This window comes from Calonectris borealis, chromosome 15 (assembly GCF_964195595.1).
Source record: "Calonectris borealis chromosome 15, bCalBor7.hap1.2, whole genome shotgun sequence".
In the NCBI taxonomy this organism is placed as follows: domain Eukaryota; kingdom Metazoa; phylum Chordata; class Aves; order Procellariiformes; family Procellariidae; genus Calonectris; species Calonectris borealis.
The window spans coordinates 13,364,696-13,384,093 of record NC_134326.1 but is presented as its reverse complement, the minus strand read 5'-3'; the positions used below and the strand labels follow the sequence as shown (position 1 = coordinate 13,384,093).

General features: G+C 48.2%; 2 protein-coding genes across 3 annotated transcripts in view; one reads left to right on the top strand and one right to left on the bottom strand.

The window, feature by feature from the left end:
• ADAM19 (ADAM metallopeptidase domain 19) overlaps positions 1-9,155 on the top strand; it is a 36,074-nt gene extending 26,919 nt beyond the window's left edge. Inside the window, exons 18-23 of the mRNA XM_075164285.1 lie at positions 560-668; positions 771-906; positions 1,136-1,202; positions 1,761-1,976; positions 4,998-5,144; positions 5,908-9,155. Of these exons, the coding sequence (XP_075020386.1) occupies positions 560-668; positions 771-906; positions 1,136-1,202; positions 1,761-1,976; positions 4,998-5,144; positions 5,908-5,979 (747 nt within the window). The 3' untranslated portion in view covers positions 5,980-9,155. The remainder of the gene's footprint in view (positions 1-559; positions 669-770; positions 907-1,135; positions 1,203-1,760; positions 1,977-4,997; positions 5,145-5,907) is intronic.
• Positions 8,355-18,448, bottom strand: NIPAL4 (NIPA like domain containing 4). 2 transcript variants are annotated; one of them, XM_075164287.1, is made up of 8 exons: positions 18,412-18,448; positions 16,425-16,673; positions 13,617-13,673; positions 12,447-12,537; positions 11,167-11,327; positions 10,480-11,063; positions 9,994-10,038; positions 8,355-8,556 (listed from the first exon to the last, which is right to left on the bottom strand). In XM_075164287.1, exons 1-7 carry the CDS (start codon positions 18,446-18,448, stop codon positions 10,027-10,029), a joined length of 1,191 nt encoding a protein of 396 aa, XP_075020388.1. In that variant the 3' UTR covers positions 8,355-8,556; positions 9,994-10,026. The 2 variants fall into 2 exon arrangements, with proteins under 2 accessions (XP_075020388.1, XP_075020387.1); XM_075164286.1 differs by lacking the exons at positions 8,355-8,556; positions 9,994-10,038 and having other exon boundaries at positions 10,264-11,063.
• Positions 18,449-19,398: the final 950 nt, after the last annotated feature.

Here is a 19,398-nt window from a genome sequence, read left to right as displayed (position 1 = left end):
TGATGTACCCGACAAGGGGAGGGACTCACCCGCTCTTTCATTCCCAGTCTGCTTCATTCCTTATGATCCATGGAACTGTAGGAAGTGGCTGTCAGCTATTCCACAGAATCAAATTAAACGCTACAATTGGCGCAGGACATCCCCAATCAGAGGGATCAGCCCCCCCTCCAGGGGCTGCCTAGACGATAAAACAAATAGCAGTGGCCCAAGCAATAAACCTAAACAATAACAAATCTTCACTGGATGGAAGGGAAGACTAGTGTCCTTCAGTTTAGAGATAAGAACAAGAGAAAGGCATTTCTAAATGCTGCTTTTCTCCTGAATCCAGGTTAGTGGCCCTTCAGCTGAAGAACCTTTGTGTTTTGGAGAAAGGGAGAATTTCTGAGGAAATGAAAGGCACTTTCACTCCCTGAAAAGAAAATGTTTCCAGGCACTTAACTTCCTATTTATGCCAATAAGAGTTTCTTCTGTAGTGTTTTATCCAGCTAGGGCTTAATTTCTTTTAGCTTAGCCAGTTCTTTAGGAGCTGGCACTAAAATCTCTGAGTTTTCCACTCCAGGTCTGCAATAACAACAAGAACTGCCACTGCAACCAGGGGTGGGCCCCCCCGTTTTGCAACAAGCAGGGGAGGGGAGGAAGCTTGGACAGTGGTCCCCCCATGCCCGAAGGTGAGTGGGACCAACTCTACTATGGTGGCACTTCAGAAGGACTTGAGTTAGATTTGGAGCAGAGAGTTTTCCATTTAACTAACTCTACTTTCTTGCCCTCAGGCCCTTCAGCGGTCGTGATAACTCTCGCAATCCTGGCTCCCATTCTCCTCCTCATTGGAATCATGTTTTTATTCTATTATCTGAAATGCTGGAATAAATTCACCATCTGTTCTCTAAAGAAGACCCCACAGTTCAGGTAAATTGTCAGCGCTGTGCCTTGTCTGCTGGCATCTACCCCCTTTCAGTGTCAGGAAAGAAGAGAAATTGCAAAGGCTGTGAGGAATATAACTAAATCAGTTTGTTGGCATAGTCAGTATTTGCTTCTCATTTTTTGACTTCAGTTAAAATATAATGGAAAATACAGCAAAGAAAAAGGAGAAAAATGTATAAAGGAAATAACACTCTCTTCTTTCTCTCATTGTCAGTGACACCTCTGGAAATGGGCACGCAAACCCTGCCTTCAAGTTGAAAACCCCGCAGGAGCAGAGGAAGGTAGGGGCAAGGTCACCTTCCACCTCCCCCGGGAGCGATGCAGCCGCCCTGGGATGTGGGATGTGGTTCCCTCTCACGCTGCAACTAGGGAGTGGATTTATCAAGGGATGGGAAAAACAGACAGATATTCCCCGTGGCTGAAAGTCAGTGGGAGCTGAATGCTGAATCTATTTCTAGCTTTTTCCTTAAAGGTAGGAGCTGAGATTTGACCAGGCCTGTGTGGTCGCTTCTCTGTCCTGATAGATCCTCTTCTGTCACATCCCTCTCAAAACTGTAGAAATCACAAACACCGGATTTATTTGCAAGCGTCACTTACAACAATAATGCCTGAGTTACTCTGTTCTCTTGATTCCCATTTCTGCCTCATGATCCCAAATTGTCCCAGTCTATCTAATCAACGCCTACCAGACATATACAACACATACCGGTGTTGCAGGCAACATTTTCTACTGCATGGCTCAAAGACCTCATGCAGATCCTCAAAAGTGTAGCAGAGAGTAAAAAGGTGGTTTGAAGTGGCAGTACCTAACTCCTGGGATTTGTGGTTCTTCTGCACAGGTGATTGGCTTCCCCGAAATCCCATCGAAACCTCCTCCCCAGCAAGCTCCAGGGCTCCGGGTAAACACGCAGCAGCCATCTGCCTTCTCCACTGGCCACAGCTGCGGCGTGGGGCAGCCCGCCGGGCCAGCGCAGCCGGCACCTGCAAAGGACGTTGCCCGGCGGACACCCCCGAGCAGGCCAGCGCCTCCTGCTCCCAAACCCCCCGTCTCTCAGGTACGGAGTCACGCCGCTGTCCTGCAGATGCGGTTTGATGGGAGGTTTGTTCTGAGTGAGGCTGGTGGAGACTCTTTGACGCTGGTGGGGGTGTAGGAGTTACCGTGCTCACTGGTGCGTGCTCCATCTCACCGCAGGACAATTACTGGTGATCCTTCTTGTAGCTGACAGTGACTGTGCTGGACACCAGCATGCACAATTACTCTCAATTCAGGTCCCCTGATACCTCTGTCCTGGACCTGAAGTCAGGTAGCGTGGATTACAAAGCCGCATTCACTTTACCAAGGTCATCTGAACATTTTTTTAGCTGTAAATCAAATAGATGATTTGCCAGGAACGAAAGGACTGTACAGATTTTTCCCTAAGCAAGCCTAGCATAGCTCCTCTTACCATTTGTATGTATTTTATCTCCTGGAAACAAGCCCTTCTGAAATTACCAGTCAGTGATAAGTCTGAGGTTCAGTGCTGACTACAGGATCTCCATTCCTTGGGACGATCCCCCAGGTGTCTTGCATTTGGTCATTTCTGGACTAAAGCCTCGGGAGCCTCAGACAAATTTGGATGTGCAGCGGAAATGGGACCTTTAGCGTGTTGCATAGGAAACATCAGACTTAACCCAGACTGACCCTATCTTCTGTGAGCATCCTAGCCAGGAGGTTATTTTGAGGATTATAAGGAAAGGGTACTGATTTACTTCCTTTGCTAGCAGTTTTGTTCTAAGCTCAGTAGAGACCCCACATCCTTATGGAAAAGATGGCAAATCACTCCGACTGACTTAAACCCATTTTACCAAAATATTTCCCTACTAGCTTTATTAGGGTAGGGCCAGCAAAGAAGCAAAGGGCTCAGTTACAGGGGATAGCAGGAGGCTGGCTCCCAGGCAGTCTCTCTCTGAAGGATATAGAGGAAAACAAACCCAAAATATTTTAGTGAATGGGATTTGTTTCTAGCTCCATTGTTCCTGTGAACAGCCGGCGCTTCAGCAGGAAAGAAAACTAAAACAAAAGCAGGAAGCTGACTGTAGTCAATAAGGAATAGGTATCCTTCCCAGCTGGTTGTTGACAAGTTCGCCACAATCTCCATTGTGTTCCCCCGCAACGCATCCAGTATCTTTCTCTCAGTCAGAACTACTAGATGGAACACTTTTCCTAGGATTTCCAAAAGAAACCTTGCCATTTCTGGGTTGGAGGAGAGCCACAAGATGTAGAAGGTACAGGGGAAATAATAAATTTCACTGTTTGCTAGTGTCACTGTCCTTCCTAGACGTTTGCAGTATCTGCCAGATTTGCTCTCTTGCTATTCCTATAGGAGCTCTTTGGACCCAGTGGTCGGTGGGATTTAGTCTGCCTTGTCCTTCCTGCAGTCACAGGGCAAGGTCCTTGGAGAGCAATAGATCCCCAAGCATCGGCTGATGCAGCTGTCGAGCATCGCATTTATGCATAGTCTAAGGGGACTGCAAGGTTTTTGGGTGCCCTCCAAGTTGTGAGTGCAGCTGTGTTTATTATATCAACACCTGTAAGCCAGCGCCTTAGCGCAGAGACAGCAACAACAGGCAGTTAGTTCTTGTGTGGGTAACTTCTCCCCAGGGGCATGCTTTACACTGAAATTCATTAGACGAATGGAAAATACAGTGCTCTGAGTATCCTATTAGGGACAGCTGTGCACGCAAATAAAGTAATAACTGATTGTAGGTGGGTGCAGGGCTGCATGTGTTTGTATGGGCACACGTATATACACGTGTATAGGGTTTACAGGCATTGTATTGGGCAATCATACAGTGAGTGTATGTGTGTGAAACTTAGAATCATAGAATCATTAAGGTTGGAAAAGACCTCTAAGATCATTGAGTCCAACCACCAGCTCAACACCACCATGTCTACTAAACCATGTCCCTAAGCACCTCATCTACACGTCTTTTAAATACTTCCAGGGATGGGGACTCAACCACTTCCCTGGGCAGCCTGTTCCAAGGCCTGACCACTCTTTCAGTACAGAAATTTCTCCTAATGTCCAGTCTAAACCTCCCTTGGCACAACTTGAGGCCGTTTCCTCTCGTCCTATCACTTGTTGCTTGGCAGAAGAGACCAACACCCACCTCACTACAACCTCCTTTCAGGCAGTTGTAGAGCGCGATGAGGTCTCCCCTCAGCCTCCTCTTCTCCAGGCTAAACAGCCCCAGTTCCCTCAGCCGCTCCTCATCAGACTTGTGCTCCAGGCCCTTCACCAGCTTCGTTGCCCTTCTCTGGACACGCTCCAGCACCTCCATGTCCTTCTTGTAGTGAGGGGCCCAAAACTGAACACAGTATTCGAGGTGCGGCTTCACCAGTGCTGAGTACAGGGGCACGATCACCTCCCTACTCCTGCTGGCCACACTTGCTTCCAACCTTAAGTGCATCAATAATGTGGCTAATTAAGAGACTCTGGAACATAGCTTCTCTATTACTTGCAAAATTCACGGCTTAAAATTTCTGGATCCTCTAGTGCTTTCAGCCTGCAGCTCCATGTAGGGGGCAGAGCAAGGTAACCCTGTTGCCCTGTTTGGTTGTCCTCGGTCTGAAGCCAGGTTGTCCTCGGTTTGAAGCCAGCTGCCCAGCAGCCTAAGGCCATCTGGTCCTTGTGAAACTTGATAAGTGAAAACCTCTACGTGTTGAAAACCACTGATCACCTGCACAATGCGATAAGCCATAGCAGCAGCCACCTGCGCTTCCTCCTTGCTTCAGAGAGGGAGAGGTCTTTGCAAGCGTGGTTTTACCTGTGTCCCCTCAGTCCTTTGTCTCAGGCGGGGATGCTACAGGCTGAGTTGTGATGGGGACTCCTGCCCGGTCTGTAAGGTTTCTCCTGTTTTTCATCATGCAGTCATTAGATTGTAATATCCCTGGGGCTAACTCCAAACCAGAGTCCTCGAGGTGTGCAGCCACATACCCAATCTGCTGTCTCAGACTTACAAAAAATTAAAATCTCTGTTTTCAGGCTGGGCATCTCTCCAGGCTGGGAATTCAACACTGTTTCTTTCTTGTGTAGGATATTTCTAGGCCCCGGCCACCCCAAAGAGCTTTGCCGGCTAATCCCGTCCCAGCCAGACCCAGAGCCTGGCCAGGGAGCAGCCCTACCATCTCGCTGCCTCCTGCCCACACCAGAATCCCAGGACGACTCCAGCCTGCGGCAGAGGTAGGCACTGAGCGTGGTGACGGGAAGCACAGCAGCGTCCCCTCATTACTGGGGAATAAAACTTCTCTGAAGAGAGTAACCTTGCTGTCGTACTGCGAACACCTTCACGCACAGCCTGGGTGGGTGGAAATGAAAAGGCTGTTGGGTTGGTTGCCTTTCTTGGAGGGGCCTCTGTTCTTACCTGTTCCTTGTTAAGCATTTACTGGATTAAGCAAAACAATTAATTCAGTCCTCCACATCCCTGAGCAGTTCCTCAGATAAAACATTTGTGTGAGTGGGGCTGCGCCCTGAGGGTGTGTGACCCAGAATGGTTAGTGAAGAGCAGCAAAACAGGAAGGTCCACACAAACCCTGAGGACCCCAGTAAGGAACAGAAACCCTCTCTACTCATGGCTAAGGAGGTGCTTTCTCTGCAGGGATTGTTTCCCAAAATTGTCATTAAGAAGGACAATTAGTAAGGGACTTCGAGTCACTGAGTTCAGCTCCCTGCAAGCTGCATCCCTTAACACAAAACACCTCCACTCCACACAGCTCCAGCCGACAACATACTTGAGGCCAGCTGTGAAAAATGGGAAGAACTGCATGAACTTCACTGTGATCCTGGTGGGAGAGTTTCCTACGTGATGCATTAGGGTGTGAATGCATGTGAACGGAGACAGGCTTCCCCTGGCCCGCTGTAACAGCAGCTCCAGGAGAGGGAGAGGGCAGAGTTTGCTCTTTCATCAGTGCTCACCCCTCTTTTCTCCATTTTCCATCTCACCCAGAATGGTGTCGGGACGGCTGGAGCAGCGAACGTCTTCAAAGTGGGACAGCTCGGCTCCCGTGGGCACTCATGAAGCAGTCTGTTCCTGGCTGGCTCTGACCTTCACAGGGACTGGATGGCCTTCATCACCCAAAAAAAACATTCACAGTCACGGACAGTGTCTCGGTTCCTCTCCTCTAGCCTCACCTATGTGACTCAACAAGCTGCCATCAGGCTTGGCAGGAGTTTCCCTCAGGAACTGTGCCGGTACATGCCAATCTGAACTCAACCCTCTCTGCTGATAGCCTTTTCCATATAGGGATGACTTGTTTATACGGTATTTAATTATTGTGCAATATCCAATGCAGGGATGGGGTGATGGGGGCTTCACGTGTTTTTAATCAGTTATTTAAGTGTTACCAGGGAGAACAAGCTGTCAGCGCAGGTGCTGGCCCTGATGGGCTTTCATGTAAGACCCAGCCCTGTTGGCTTCCTCAGCCCATCCACGCAGCTGCAGGAGCATACGTTGGTGCTATACCGAAATCGCTCTCTCTTGGGAGAGCAGAAGGCAGCCGTTGATAACTTTCTTCAGCTTATTCTCAGTTTACAGTGGGTGGCAAGTGGGCCACAACAGGGAGCAAACCATGGAAATATTCCTGGTTAAAATAATTTGTGGGTCACTGTGGATTTTGATTAGTTTTAATAGAGCAGATTCATTATTTTCCCCATATAACCATCTTCAGCAAGAGCGTTGCAACCTGCCTGTCCTCCAGCACTCGCTTGTCTTGCCTCGGTCTGTAAGACCCGACAGCACCCCCAGCGTGGCCCGCGCCCTCTCATCCGTGTCACTGGGGCACAGTCAAGGTACGACAGGGAAACTCTTCTGGCCAAGATAACAGAGCAAATGGCCAGAAGGAAGCTCAGCAAAAGCCAGTGCTGAAACCTCCTCTCCAGCATACGGTACCGTGGATAATCAGCAGATGCTTTTGCACGTGTCTCCTCAGGCTTCGGTCTGTGCTGAGCAGTAATTCAGCATGGGCTGTCTGCTCCCCATACCAGTGAGAAACCTACCTTAAAATTGCCCAGGTGGTAAAATGTAATATTAATTATGACATATGGTGCTTTTGTAGGGCAGCTCGTTTACTCCATGTTTTTTCTCCAGGATGTGGATGGGGAGAGCTGTCTGTGTGCACTTTATGCAGCTGATGGTTCTGACCCTGAGGACCCTCCCTTATGAATTTGTTTTTTTTTTTTTCTCCTAATAGTTTGGCCTTTTGTACATTTTTTCTCAGGATTTTAAATCAAGACCTTTTGTTATGCCAAAGTTTTTTCTTTTTTTTTCCCTGAAATGATTTCCTAGGAGAACACGGGGAATTCTGGAGCTATGGTTACAACAGTTCTGTTGTGCCTGATTTATTATGGACAAATCCTCAAACAGTGTGATTGCTGCTGCACATGTGAGAAACTATTATTGGCATAACGAAAAAAAGTCTGGTCTGACGGTTCTCTTTCCCTAAGCTCTACTGATTGAAAAAAAACAGATAAACCCTGAGCACTCATTAAATTTGTAGTTATATGTAGCAGTATATCTGTAGGATGACTTAAACCACACTCGTTCATGCAACTTTACTACCTCTTTCTCCACAAGGAAACAGTACACAGGGTGTGTCTTGAATTTCTGGTTGATCATTCCTTATCTTGATCATTTTGGACCTTTTCTTACCTTCTATATGGCTGGAAAACAAACCAACCTAAAATACTTCTCTCTGAAATAAGGGATGGCCAGTGAAAGACATCAGCTTTCTAATCTTTATATGTCTTTTTCTATAGTTGGATTATATTACGTATAAACAACTTGTATTCAAACAATCCCCAAATCTGTTCTTTCTTGGGGTGCAGCTAATGTGCCTATGTAATGGCATGTTTTACTGCTCACAGGTGGAGCAGTGAGCTGGGCACATGCTGTACATCCCCTGTAATAATACAGATTCAACCACAAGAACTTGATCTTATATCTGAGCCCTCCCTGAAGGCAGCAGCGTAATTCTGCTACAACCCCTGATCTTTATCAAATGGCCATCAAAAAGCACTGAGAATATTTTCACTGCATTTCATGTGAGCATGGGATCAAGCTTTTAAAAAATGCCCCCCAGACACACAAAGCTCAGAGAACAACTGGACGTGCCCAAACCCTAATGGAAAATTTTATTGCTGGGATATCATAAAGTCTGCAAAAGGTAGTTTTAAGTAAGTCCTTTTTAAATTTTCATATGTGTGCAAGTTGAGTGAATGAGAACAGGGGAACTGCAGGAGGGGTAAAAGATGGTAAAACCTTATTTTTTTTGAAAGATAATGTTACTTGGGACAACACATACCAAAAAACATCTCACTTTCTCCTGTGTCCACATATTAATGGTTTACAATAATGCTCTCTGTGCATCTATGCAAATACTTGAAGAATGCAATTCATTGTGCCTTTTGCCTAGTTTTAATAAATTTGTCAGTTGTCATTAACAAATACTCTGTCACTGTGTGCTGTTTCGTTACCTTGGTTCAAATCTTCATTTTATATGTGGCATTTGTCCAGAGATGGCAGGATAGCTGGAGGAATGGCTTTTATGAAATGCAGTTCTAGGCAGTGAGAAGGATGAGTTCCGTTTACAATCTATCTCTAAAATAAAATGCATAAAGCATTACACCAATTAGAACGCCAAAAACAAAGCTAGAGTGAATGACTGGGATTATTTTCTGCTACCAAAGGAGGTCGCTGCTGTTTACTCTCTGCCCCAGATGCTATTTCTGCTGTACTCGGCTATCCTTCAGCCTGTTTATCCTTTAGGGCTATATCAATAAGATCAGAGAAATCATTAAAAACTTTGAGATCAACCTGCAAGATTTTTTTTTTTTTAGAAAAAGCCTTTATTTCCCTTTCCACATTCCAAAAAAAAGTACTGAAATGTTATTAAAATAAGAGATTGCATATTCCTCTCCCGCCCAACCCCAAGTTGCATTTGCTCAGCGACACTCAGACCCAGGTATAACAGGGTCAGCATCTCAGACAGCATCAGTGTGTGCCTGGTCCAGGGCTAACCCAGCCAGAGCTGCCTCCGGACCGAGCCAGATTGGAAAAGCTGGCTCAGGCTTTGCCGCTCCCTGTTTGGATTTGCTGGGAGCAAATGGGCTCCAGTCTCCCTGTGCTGTAAGACCCGGCAGCAAGATGGGAGAAACTTTCAACTGCGGTAATGCCTTCCTTTTTCACCTTCCAGCTCAAAATAGTATTTCTCTCATCCCTTTGTCCTCACCACTGATACAAATCCAAGGGGGTTTTGAAAATGTGAGCTGCGAGCAGGAGTCCAGGTAACATCCATATTATATTGGGAGAGATGGAGAGGGGTGCTCTGGGATAAACTGCGTCCCTACAGCTCTGCAGAGCATCACCCACTTATGCCTGTTCGGGTTTTAACACGCAGCTCATACCTCCCTCTAAACAACAACAACCACAAAGCTTTTGGGCTTAAATGCTAGCAGGACAGGTCATGGGGCTCAAAGAGTTGGGGGGCTCTCCAAGACATTTGCTAAGGAAAAAACCTTAAAATTTACAGCCGCTTGCTCTTTCACGCTGAAAAGATTTTCACAGATCACAAAAAGTCTTGAAGACGGTGGCGGTGTTTCTCCTGACACAGGGTTTACCCTGCCAGAGCTTCCCAGCCTGAGCGGGGGCTGCCCCTTGCTTGGGTGAGGTCTGGGTCAGGCCCAGCAGCTTCAACAACCACATCAACATGGCCTGGGCACCAGGCACCCACAGCTGCTAAGGGAAAAAACCCAACCAAACAAAAACCCACATAAAACTAATTAACACTGTGCTGCAGGGAAACTCCTGCACCTCACAAAAAACAAAAGCTGAAAAAGATTTCTCTGCCACGGTCCTGTAAAACCACTTTATGGCTTGGGTCCTGCCACTGAGCCTAAGTGAGCACCTATTCCAAAATTCGCCACGTTTTGCCCATATTCACCAATATTCTTGTCCCATATTTGTTGAGCAAGTAATTTAACATGGATGAGCGGAGTCTGAATAGCAGGCGTACACCATTCAGTCCTTGTCTCTCACCTCCGTTTGAGATACCGGTGTGTATTTTAGCGTTCATGCAAGCGTCTAGAAAGGAAAAAAAGAGACAAGAACACTAATCAATGACTCAATCAGAGCCTGGAAATAAACACATCAATGGCCACCCAGGGGAAAGAGTGCAAGAGTAAACATTAGCCCTGCCAAGAATAAGAGACGGGAAGGGGCCTCAGAGAGGAGCTCTGTCCCAGGAGTATCATATTTCAAGAGGATTTTCATTTTCAGTGGCTGTATTAAAGCCCAGTGAGGATTAAACATACCCCTTGCTGCCACACTGTGAGAAAGATCCAACCCAAAAGCCCAGAGAAAGACTTGGCTTGACTCTACCAAGCTTTGGATAAGACACTGTTGGTTTTATTTTCTGCTTTTCCTTTTTTAAATTGCTCACTAGCATCTGAAATATTGACATCAACCCATTCACCCAACCTCCAGACCCTCGCATACAAAGCACTAGGTGTAGATCATGAATACTTTGGGTTTATCCTCTGGGGCGATGCTGGAGTTGTCCACCTCTATCAGGACGTTCTTGTCGTCTCGAGTGACTGGCGCTTGCTGTCCAGTCTGGAGGACTTGTGGTAGATTCCCTAAACTGACATCCATGTCTTTGAAGGCGTGGAGTAAAAACACCCCCAAAATGATGGTGAGGAAGCCACAAACTGTCCCAATGATGTCCACTACAGTCATGGTGACCCACTCCTTAAAGAGGATGATGGAAGTTGTGATGACGATGGTGGTGAACAGCACATAGTAGATGGGAAACACCAAAGAGGTGTTGAAAATGTCTAGAGACTTATTGAGGTAGTTAATTTGTGTAGTGATGGATGCCACCAGCGTGATGAGTAGGATCCACGTCAAAGGATGCTGCAGCACAGGCCGGCCAGCAAAGAAGCCCTTGATGGCAATACCCAAGCCCTTGACTGAGGACACGGAGAAGGCACCGATAACGGAGCAAATAGTGAGGTAGATGAGGATGTTGCTCTGGCCATAGCGGGGCGCGAGGTAGAAGATCAGGAGGAAGCAGACAGCCAAGAGGATTGCAGCATAGGCAAGGAAACCTGGAAGAAGGAGAAAAATAACTCAAAACTGAGTGGCAGGGATGGAGGACAGAGCAGTACACGCTGCCCAGCCCTAAGAGAGAAGACACGACCTCCTGTGTACCTGGCTCTTTCAGCTTAGAAGACATTTCGTCCAGAGTGGTGACCTCCTCGTCCTCTGGGGCATGTATCACCATCACGGTGCTGCCCACGAGGCTCAGCATGCAGCCCAGCTTTCCCAGCAGGTTAAGCCGTTCTCCAAGCAAATACGAAGACAGGATGGCACTGCACAGGACAGAAAAATGTCAGCCTTAAGGTGCTTTAAAGTCCTTTAAAGAAGGAATAGCAGCTAAAATAAGGTAAAGAACGCCCTCATGTGATACAAGGACACAAATTTGGAGTAAATTTGTTGGATTCCAGTGTGTTAATACACAATCACATTGCATCTCCTGACAGCTGAACCTGCAGAGATGCAGGTGTGGTCTGCAGATCACAGCGCAGGTATCAGCAAGGTGAAAAAATGCTGAATGTGTTAGCACATCTTCAGAAATATTTTCAAGGTCTCCAGATTCACTCATGAACTGTTGGGCTAAACTGTTCCTTTAGTGCCCAAGGAAATGACTTCCAGGACCAGTGTAACACAGAAAAAACTCCAACGTAACAACAAAAGTGTTACATTAATTTTAACTAAATCATCAGAACTATTAAGCCCCAGAGAAACTCTGACGGTACAGGGGCTATAGATATATCTGCAAAAATACCTAGTTGTTGTCCATAAAAATTTGGGGCAAGACACAGAGCAGTCCCAACTCCCAGTTTGCTTACGCATTTCGCAGTAACAGCCCTTCTATAAAACCTTCAGTACCCGGAGTCATGTATTTTGATATGAATCTCCTTTTTAAAAATAAAAAAAATAAAATGAGGTTTCAGCCCTTTTGGCAACAGAAAAAAGTATAAAACCACAACATCAGAGCACCCTAAAAGCCTAGAAAATAAAAGGCAAATGAAAGACAGTTTAAAAACAAGCCTGATATTTTTGACCCTTTTAGATTTTTAGTACTGTTCACTACAAAACCAAACCAAAACAAAAAACCCAACCTTGCATTGGCTAAAGAGCTGGAATAAGGAAGGCAGTAACACTGATATTTGCAATAATTTAACCTGAAGTGTATGCAGCTGCTACCCACACGCAGCATTTCCAGAAGGGCATGCCACTTAATTCAGTGGTTTCCAAATGATCCTCCAAAAGGACAACAACTGTTAGAGCGTTTTTTAGAAAACACCGAGACATTTTTTCCTTTCAGCAGAATAAATCATATTAGCATCACTTCAAGTCTTTCTATCTTACAAGACAAACAGGCAAATAAAAAAAGGCAAATTGCAAACTATAGACACATAAATCACCTTATGAGCACGCTCAGAGCCCCCAGAGGCGTGACAATAGTTGCAGGAGCAAAGGCATAGGCAGCAAAGTTGGCAGCTTCCCCTCCACCCACTAAACAAACACAAGAAAAATAAATACCGGTGAGTTACAGTATACTTTTTGTGTTTTCTCTTGTGGGCTTGCAGACTAGTAAGATGTCAGTTAGAGAGTGGGTTTTATTATGGGGGTTTCATGCTGCTTCTAAACAGGGCCAGATAGTGGGTGAAAATCTCTCTATTACAAATTAATGCAAGCACAGAGGCATCCCCGGAGCCCTGTACCCACACGGAGAAGGGCTGGGAGTGCCAGGGCTTGGCCATGTCCCAGCTGACCCATATTAACTCATTAAACCCCTATAGCCCAGCCAGGCAGCTGCAGTGTGTCTGGGGAATTAAGGAGGCGGTGGGCAGTTGTGGGAGCCCCAGTGCTGGGAGGCTGCTCCTCACCCACAGAGCGTCTCCTTGGGGCTGTGGTGTCCCCCTCCAGCTGAGCCGTCCTTGTCCCCTGAGCAGTGAGTATTGTCTGCTTGCTTATGGGCTGTGCTACCGTGGTTGTGCAGCAGGAGCGGCCAGGGCAGAGCAAGGTGGGAGCACCCTGAGCTGCTGCTGCAGCAGCGAGAGCCAGAAAAGACTGCTCTGAAAAACCCTCCTGTGAAATCTGCTGCTCTCTGCGCAGCTATGAGCGCAATTTGAGAAGATACTGTAATGTTACAGCATGAAAAAAAGGTTTTAAGGCTTGCTCTAAGGGAAAACAAGTTTTGCTCAAGGAAGGAGCTGCTACCAACGCCTCCTTGTTATCTCCCTTGTGCTGCAGCAGCAACCTTTCCTGGAGCCCCCAGGCACGCACGGGAGGCTGTTTGCCCTGTGCCTGGTACACAGGCAGACCAGCCAGCTGCCTTATTACAACTTGGCTTTTCATGCTTTTGATCGGGTAAAACTGAGCTAGCAAGTCCTACCAGCCCTGCAGGAGGATGGTGAGGGAGATCCTGCATGGCTCACTGCCTCTGCTCTCCTTGAGGTACCTCTGCTGAGGATGGGGGAACTCGCCAGAAAAAAGGCTTTAAGCCACCAGATGCTGGGCTCGTTCCACACCTGATTCACAGGGACAGACCCTGGAAAAGCTGCAAACCCAGGGAAACAGCTTCTACTTACTGGTTAACAGGCCAGCCCACCAGAGCCAGTCCTTTAGGTAGCCGTGGCCTCCGTCTCCTGGGGAAACAAAGCACACAGGAATGCAGGAGTTAACAACCGTGTTCTTCGGAGCAAGAGATGAGAAATGTCCCCTTGGAGAGGGATAAATTGCCAGGGGAAGAGTGTGACAAAGAAAACAGCCTGGAAAGACAAAATATGCAGATATGCCATCCTACGTGGAAATTATGTTGAGTCGAGGGATTAGCGGAAGGTGGCACTTAGGGCTGGACAATGCAAATACGATAAAAGCAGTGGTTTAATCCTGGGTGGCAATGGGAATGGCACCCATTGCCCCAAAGCCATAGAGGTTATCGGCCTGGGGTGCAGCCTGCCCTGCTGCAGCATGGAGCTTGGGGCTGCTCTTCAGCCCTGGGAGCTGTGGTCATCCTCGCTGGTTCATCAGGTGCATCGGCCCCTAAACCCAGCAATAAACACCCCAGCTGAGCTCCCACGAACTGGTCATGTCTCATCTTGCATGTTCCACTTGCCTGTTCTCTGTGGGGTGCTCCCAGAGCAGAGGGATGAAGGATGGAAGGGGCTGCTCTGCGCTGGGTGCCCCCCACCCAAAGGCTGTTCCCTGGGACGCTGGAGCTTGCATCCTGCCCGCCGGGAGCCTGCGCTTCACCTCGCATCGCACCAGCTCGCCGTGGAGTCTCGCCCATGGGCTCTAAGGTAAGGCAATGAGTTTTTCCAAACCCAGCTGAGTGGGGGTTATAGCTATGAAGGATGAAGAGGGGAAAAACTGGTCGGTTGCTCGGTGCGGGCATGTGGTGCCATAGTTCGTGTTGCTGTACGGTCGTGGTGAAGGCTCCCTGCGTCCTGTCCCAAAAGCCATCTGCGCCTTTTGTACGCTGCTTTGTATTGTAGGGCCTCAGCCTGAACTGCCACAAATCCTGATGTTAACTTTCTGTGGAACAGTCACTATGTGACTAAGCATTTCTGATGAAAAACTATTCCTGGCATTGGAACAATTAAATGAAAGAAAATGTGCATATAAATGAGGAAGAATGGACATACTGTGTTGGGAACTAATCCAGCTCTGGTCTTAACTCACAAGTTGTTAGACGTAAGGAGCTTGAGCCTGCTGACATTGTGAACGCTGGTTTTGCTGGATCAGAGAGAGCCCGTGTTTTTGATAAGTCTGACCTGGCGGGAGCTGTCAGTAACAGCAGTGTTTGACCTGCCCCGGAGAACAGTGATGTGCTCAGATAGCAGGGGTGAAACCCTGGGACTGAGAGATCAAAGGGCGAGACAGGGAAAGGGGGAACGAAGAGGCGGACAGGAAGAGTTCAGGACATGTGGAAAAATCTTTTGCTAGAATTCAGCCTCTTCTGGTTCCTCAACAAATGCTGAAGTTCAAATGTTATGCTTTGGTATTCCTTAGAAATTACTGGTTTATTTGTTTTGTGGTGGGGTTTTTTTTGTTTATTTGTGGTGGGTTTTTTTTTTTTTTGCTTGGTTGAGTTTTTTCTCAAGAACTCTTTCTGTCAGCTGCAGTTTTCTGTCATTAATCTCTAATTCCTGGTTAAACATCCTGAGAAATAGGGAGGGGTTTGCTCTCATTTTACTTGCTTGGCTCTGTTGTGGGGGCAGTTCATGGAGGGAAGGAGAAGAGAGACATCTCCTACAGTTGAAACAATACTGATATTTCATTGTGCAAATATAACGCCAAAAAGTAAACCCATCTGAGTTCAGCAGTTGCATGTGGCCAGCATAATGGCAGAGGATGGAGACGGACTTGAGACTGGCCTGTGGCTCGGGTGCTGTTGGTAGCTTTGCTGGTTGACTCTGGACAGTCACTTCATCGTTCTATGCCTCTGTGTCCCCATATGGCGACACAGTAAAATGGGGACTGTGATATTTACTTCCTTTGTAAAATGATTTAAGAATTGTTCCTAGGCCAGAACTGGGAAGCAGTAGTATTTTAATTATCATTATTTTGTTTTGTAGTTATGCAAGTAGGTCAGCTGCCAGGTAGGACTTACGCTGCTGCTAGAGCGTGTGTTTGCAATTCCGCTGTAGGCAGTGCTCCTCCACCATTTCCCATCCATATATACGTGCACATAAACACAGGCCTCGCCCTAAGAGTTTGGTGCTAGAGGAGAGTTATCTACATGCTGTTGAGCAACATACCTCAGAATTATCCTTTCTGAAAACCACAAGCAGAGTTCACACAGAGCGCAGGTGTGCAGTCCTGCATTAATAAATGGCTCTTGCTAATGCAATTAAAGCGCGTGGGGTCGCATCCTTGTCTCAGTGACTTGGTGGCAAAGCTGCCTAGTGCATCAATAAGAGCAAGAGGTGGGTCGTGGAGCTGTGCTGTTCTGCTCCAGTCTCTGGCACAGTGATGACTTGCACCTTTGTGCAAAGGGATCATTTCAAAGAGCTTTCAATGCTCTGCTTCCTCCTGGCCTCACACTTTCCCATATAAGAGCTGTGATGGGCATGTATTGTTCTTCTGGTGGGTGCACATCTGATCACACAGTGCATGTGACTTCCTATTTGCAGTGCAAGGCAGGGGATGCTGCTTTTAGCTGAGCCCTTCCAACGCAGGGCTCTGTAAATTAGCTCCTCAGCTACAGCACAGCACTGCTCTCTGGGTCTCGCACACAAAAATGCATCCACAAAAGATCTTATTTACATTGCTGATGGAAGGCTGACCTGTACCCAGAGGGGTTCCCTTGCCTTATGAGTGCTGGACTTTGGATGATGCGTGTCATTCTGGGAACAGGTAGACCTCCTCCCTCCTGCCCCCCACAGAAGCCTTACCTGCCCTGGTGCCTCCCTTCTCCACCAGCCGTAGCAGCCCCTTCTTCTTGAGGATGACGCTGCTTCCGATGAGGAAGCTGGAGAAGACAGCCAAGCCCAGGCCAATATAGAATCCATAATTGCTTTCCAGCTGAGTTACCCAGAAGTTATCCAAAGTCCCATTGTCCTGGACAGAGTCAGCTGGGTCAGCATCACTGATCACTCGGCACACAACCCGGTGGGAAAGGCACGAAAGGGTGACCAGAGACCCTGTGAGACCACCGTGGAGATAAAACAGCAAATTACTGATATGACTATCAACAGTGCCTCTGTTGGCCTTTGGACTCATTCAGATGTCCCTCTGAACAGCCACCCATGCTGTCACCCTAACAGCACATACCCACCAGCTCTCAACTAACTCAGGACACCTCTTTACTCATGTGGAAATGGCAAGGTATTGAGTGACAGATTTATGGCGTGCAGTTCAAGCAGCTCGTTGATACTGAACGTCTGCCAGTCTACACACTGAACTGGAAGGCCACAAGGACCTTACTATAATAATGTAATTTGAATTTCCAAATATCTATGCCAAAGTCTCTCCACCAAACTCCAACGTTACGAGTTTGAACTATGCCTTATCAACACTCAACCTTGTTGATTCAAAGGCTTTGGTGCTTTCAGCCAATGAATCCTCGCATCTGCCAGCTTGTCTGCAGCTTACAGCTTTGCATTTAATGTGGAGTGATGCCAGTACTTTGTAACTCTGCATCTCTTCCAGCTCTGTGTACTGAGCAGTGCCATGGGATCGCTCGTAAGACAACAACAGGCTCGTCCCGGACCAAAGTTTCATCTCTATGTTGCCTCTTCTGTCTAATGGTTTTATTCTACGTATTTGCAGAGTGCCTGAGTGCTCGTAAAGCACACCAAGTCCTGCCAGTGTGGAAGGACTAAAAGCAGGCATGGTTTTCTGCTGTTAACACAAAAACACTTAAACCCCCGTGTCTCTAGCCAAGGTGTATTGCTGTGTGTGGGTGGGAAAATCGCTGAGTTTCTTCCTACCCTCACGCTTTTACCACACCCAGCACATCTTTCTACTGCAATCTTCACTCTGAGCGTAGTAAAGACAGCGTGACTGACTGTGGGGAACAGAACAGCCAGGTAGAGTGTCACAAAAGTCCTTTTGTAGTAAGAGACTTTAATTTTCTGCCAGGAAAAATTCCTCTGACGTAGGAATTACGGAGCAAGTATTTGTGTCTCTGCAGGCAGGGGTATGCAATGGCTGAACTACTCACAGCACTGCCGGCAGCGGGGGCACGGGTCCCACCTTTTTCCTGAACCAAAAGACCGGCTTAGATCTTCTGCAGCTGCACCCCCCGTCCCTGGCATTTGTAGCTGAGGACTTGGATCTGAACTGGATCCAAACTTTTTCTAATGGAAAAAATTCCAGTGGCTTTCTAGATGAGTTTCCAAAGATGCCCTAATAGGTTTCTTTTCTAATGGAAAAACATCCTTGATTGTGGAAATATTTCCTGGGGAATAGGGGGGCATCTAGCCTCCTCGGCTGGGTAAAAGTCTCCACCATGTGCTACTGGGCACAAGCATAAGGCAGTGGGATGGGGTGATTACCGACTGGATTAGGTAATCTTTAAAGGCAAAAAAAAATGCCTAGCTTCTCTGTAAGCGCTGTAAGGCTGACACAGCGCAGCGCTTGCTGCTGGCGGAGCAGGCTGTGGGTGGCTTGCGGATAAAGGGAGTTTTCCCATTCCTATACAGACCTCAAAAAAAGGAAAAGAAACCCAAACCCAGAAAAACAGCAGCGACAGAGAACAGCCCCAAAGCCGGGTGGGGGGATACGGCCGGGGGGGTGCGGCGGGAAGCCAGGGCTGCTGCCCGCCTGCCCGGGGACCCTCCCGCCGCTCCCCGCGGGGCCGCTGGAGCGGGGCGGGCAGGGCTGAGCCCCGGGGCTTGTCCCGCTCCCCCCCGCGCTGCCGGGCCGGGGTGCACCCACCGTTGCTGCAGCTGCTGTTCGCCTCCAGCGGCCCCATCTCCTTCGTCCTCCGGACGGCTCAGAGCATCCCGGCGCAGAGGGCAGAAGCCGCTGCTGGCGGGACTGGGCAGGGCTGGGCCGGGCTGCCAGCACACCTGCCCGGCCGGCTCCTCCTCCGGGACGGGGCTGGCGCGTCGCCGGGCTCGGTGCACCGGCGGCAGATGCCCACGCAAGCCCTGCACGCTCCCCTGGGCGAGCCACCGCCCCGGGGAACCCCTGCGCCCCGGCTGCACAGCCCCACTGCTGTGTCCCCTGCCTCCCCTGCCTGCTCGGGGCTGGCGGGGGAGAGGAGGAGGGTATGGTGGCACAGCGGGTGGGTTCAACCGCCCTTGCACAGATCCTGGCTCAGCCCAGACGGGGATTTCTCCTCTGGAGTGGGTTTTTCTTACTGCAGTGGTTGGGAGAAGGTGCTGTGAAAGCAGGAGGCTGCGCTTCTGGTTAGGTGGTGTGTGAGCCCAGTTGCAGGGGCTGAGCTGGGGGACACTGGGTGTACGCTGAGTGGGTTGTGCATGCTGCAAAGCTGTGGACTTTATACGTGCGCGGAGAGCGGTGGAACAGAAATTAAAAGTAAACGAGAGAAATTAAATCCTGAACAGTGTTTGTACTCCTGAAGATATCTCCTCTTGCTAAAAGAGACTGTAACTGCAGTTAATACAGCAAGGAAACATTTCAGAAAGTGTCCTGTTGCTTCAGGCATTGCTGTTTATTATTCTCCACTTAGTACTATGGCTGTGTGCAGTAGGTGTAGGACTGAAGGTTGGGGGGGGCTGAGAAACACGTAGAGGTCTAGGGAAGACGGATATATCCTAATGGAAGTTTTGTGGTGGGTGTGGGGTTCCCTGCATCATGTACTCGCTGGGCAAAGGCATGTTCTCTGCTGAAGGTCAGGCCAAATTTCCCTAATGGACCTTCCTGACTTTGGAGTTGTAGTGGGAAAGGCCAGGCTCC

What these genes read in the sequence shown, in the direction of transcription:
- NIPAL4 (XM_075164286.1), bottom strand. Translation starts at nt 18,448, where the DNA reads ATGGGGCCGCTGGAGGCGAACAGCAGCTGCAGCAACG. An exon ending in GTGGGCTGGCCTGTTAACCA is followed by an intron (nt 12,538 to 13,616) that starts GTAAGTAGAAGC and finishes GTGTTTGTTTAG; the next exon opens with TGGGTGGAGGGGAAGCTGCC. An exon ending in TTCTAAGCTGAAAGAGCCAG is followed by an intron (nt 11,064 to 11,166) that starts GTACACAGGAGG and finishes TCCTTCTTCCAG; the next exon opens with GTTTCCTTGCCTATGCTGCA.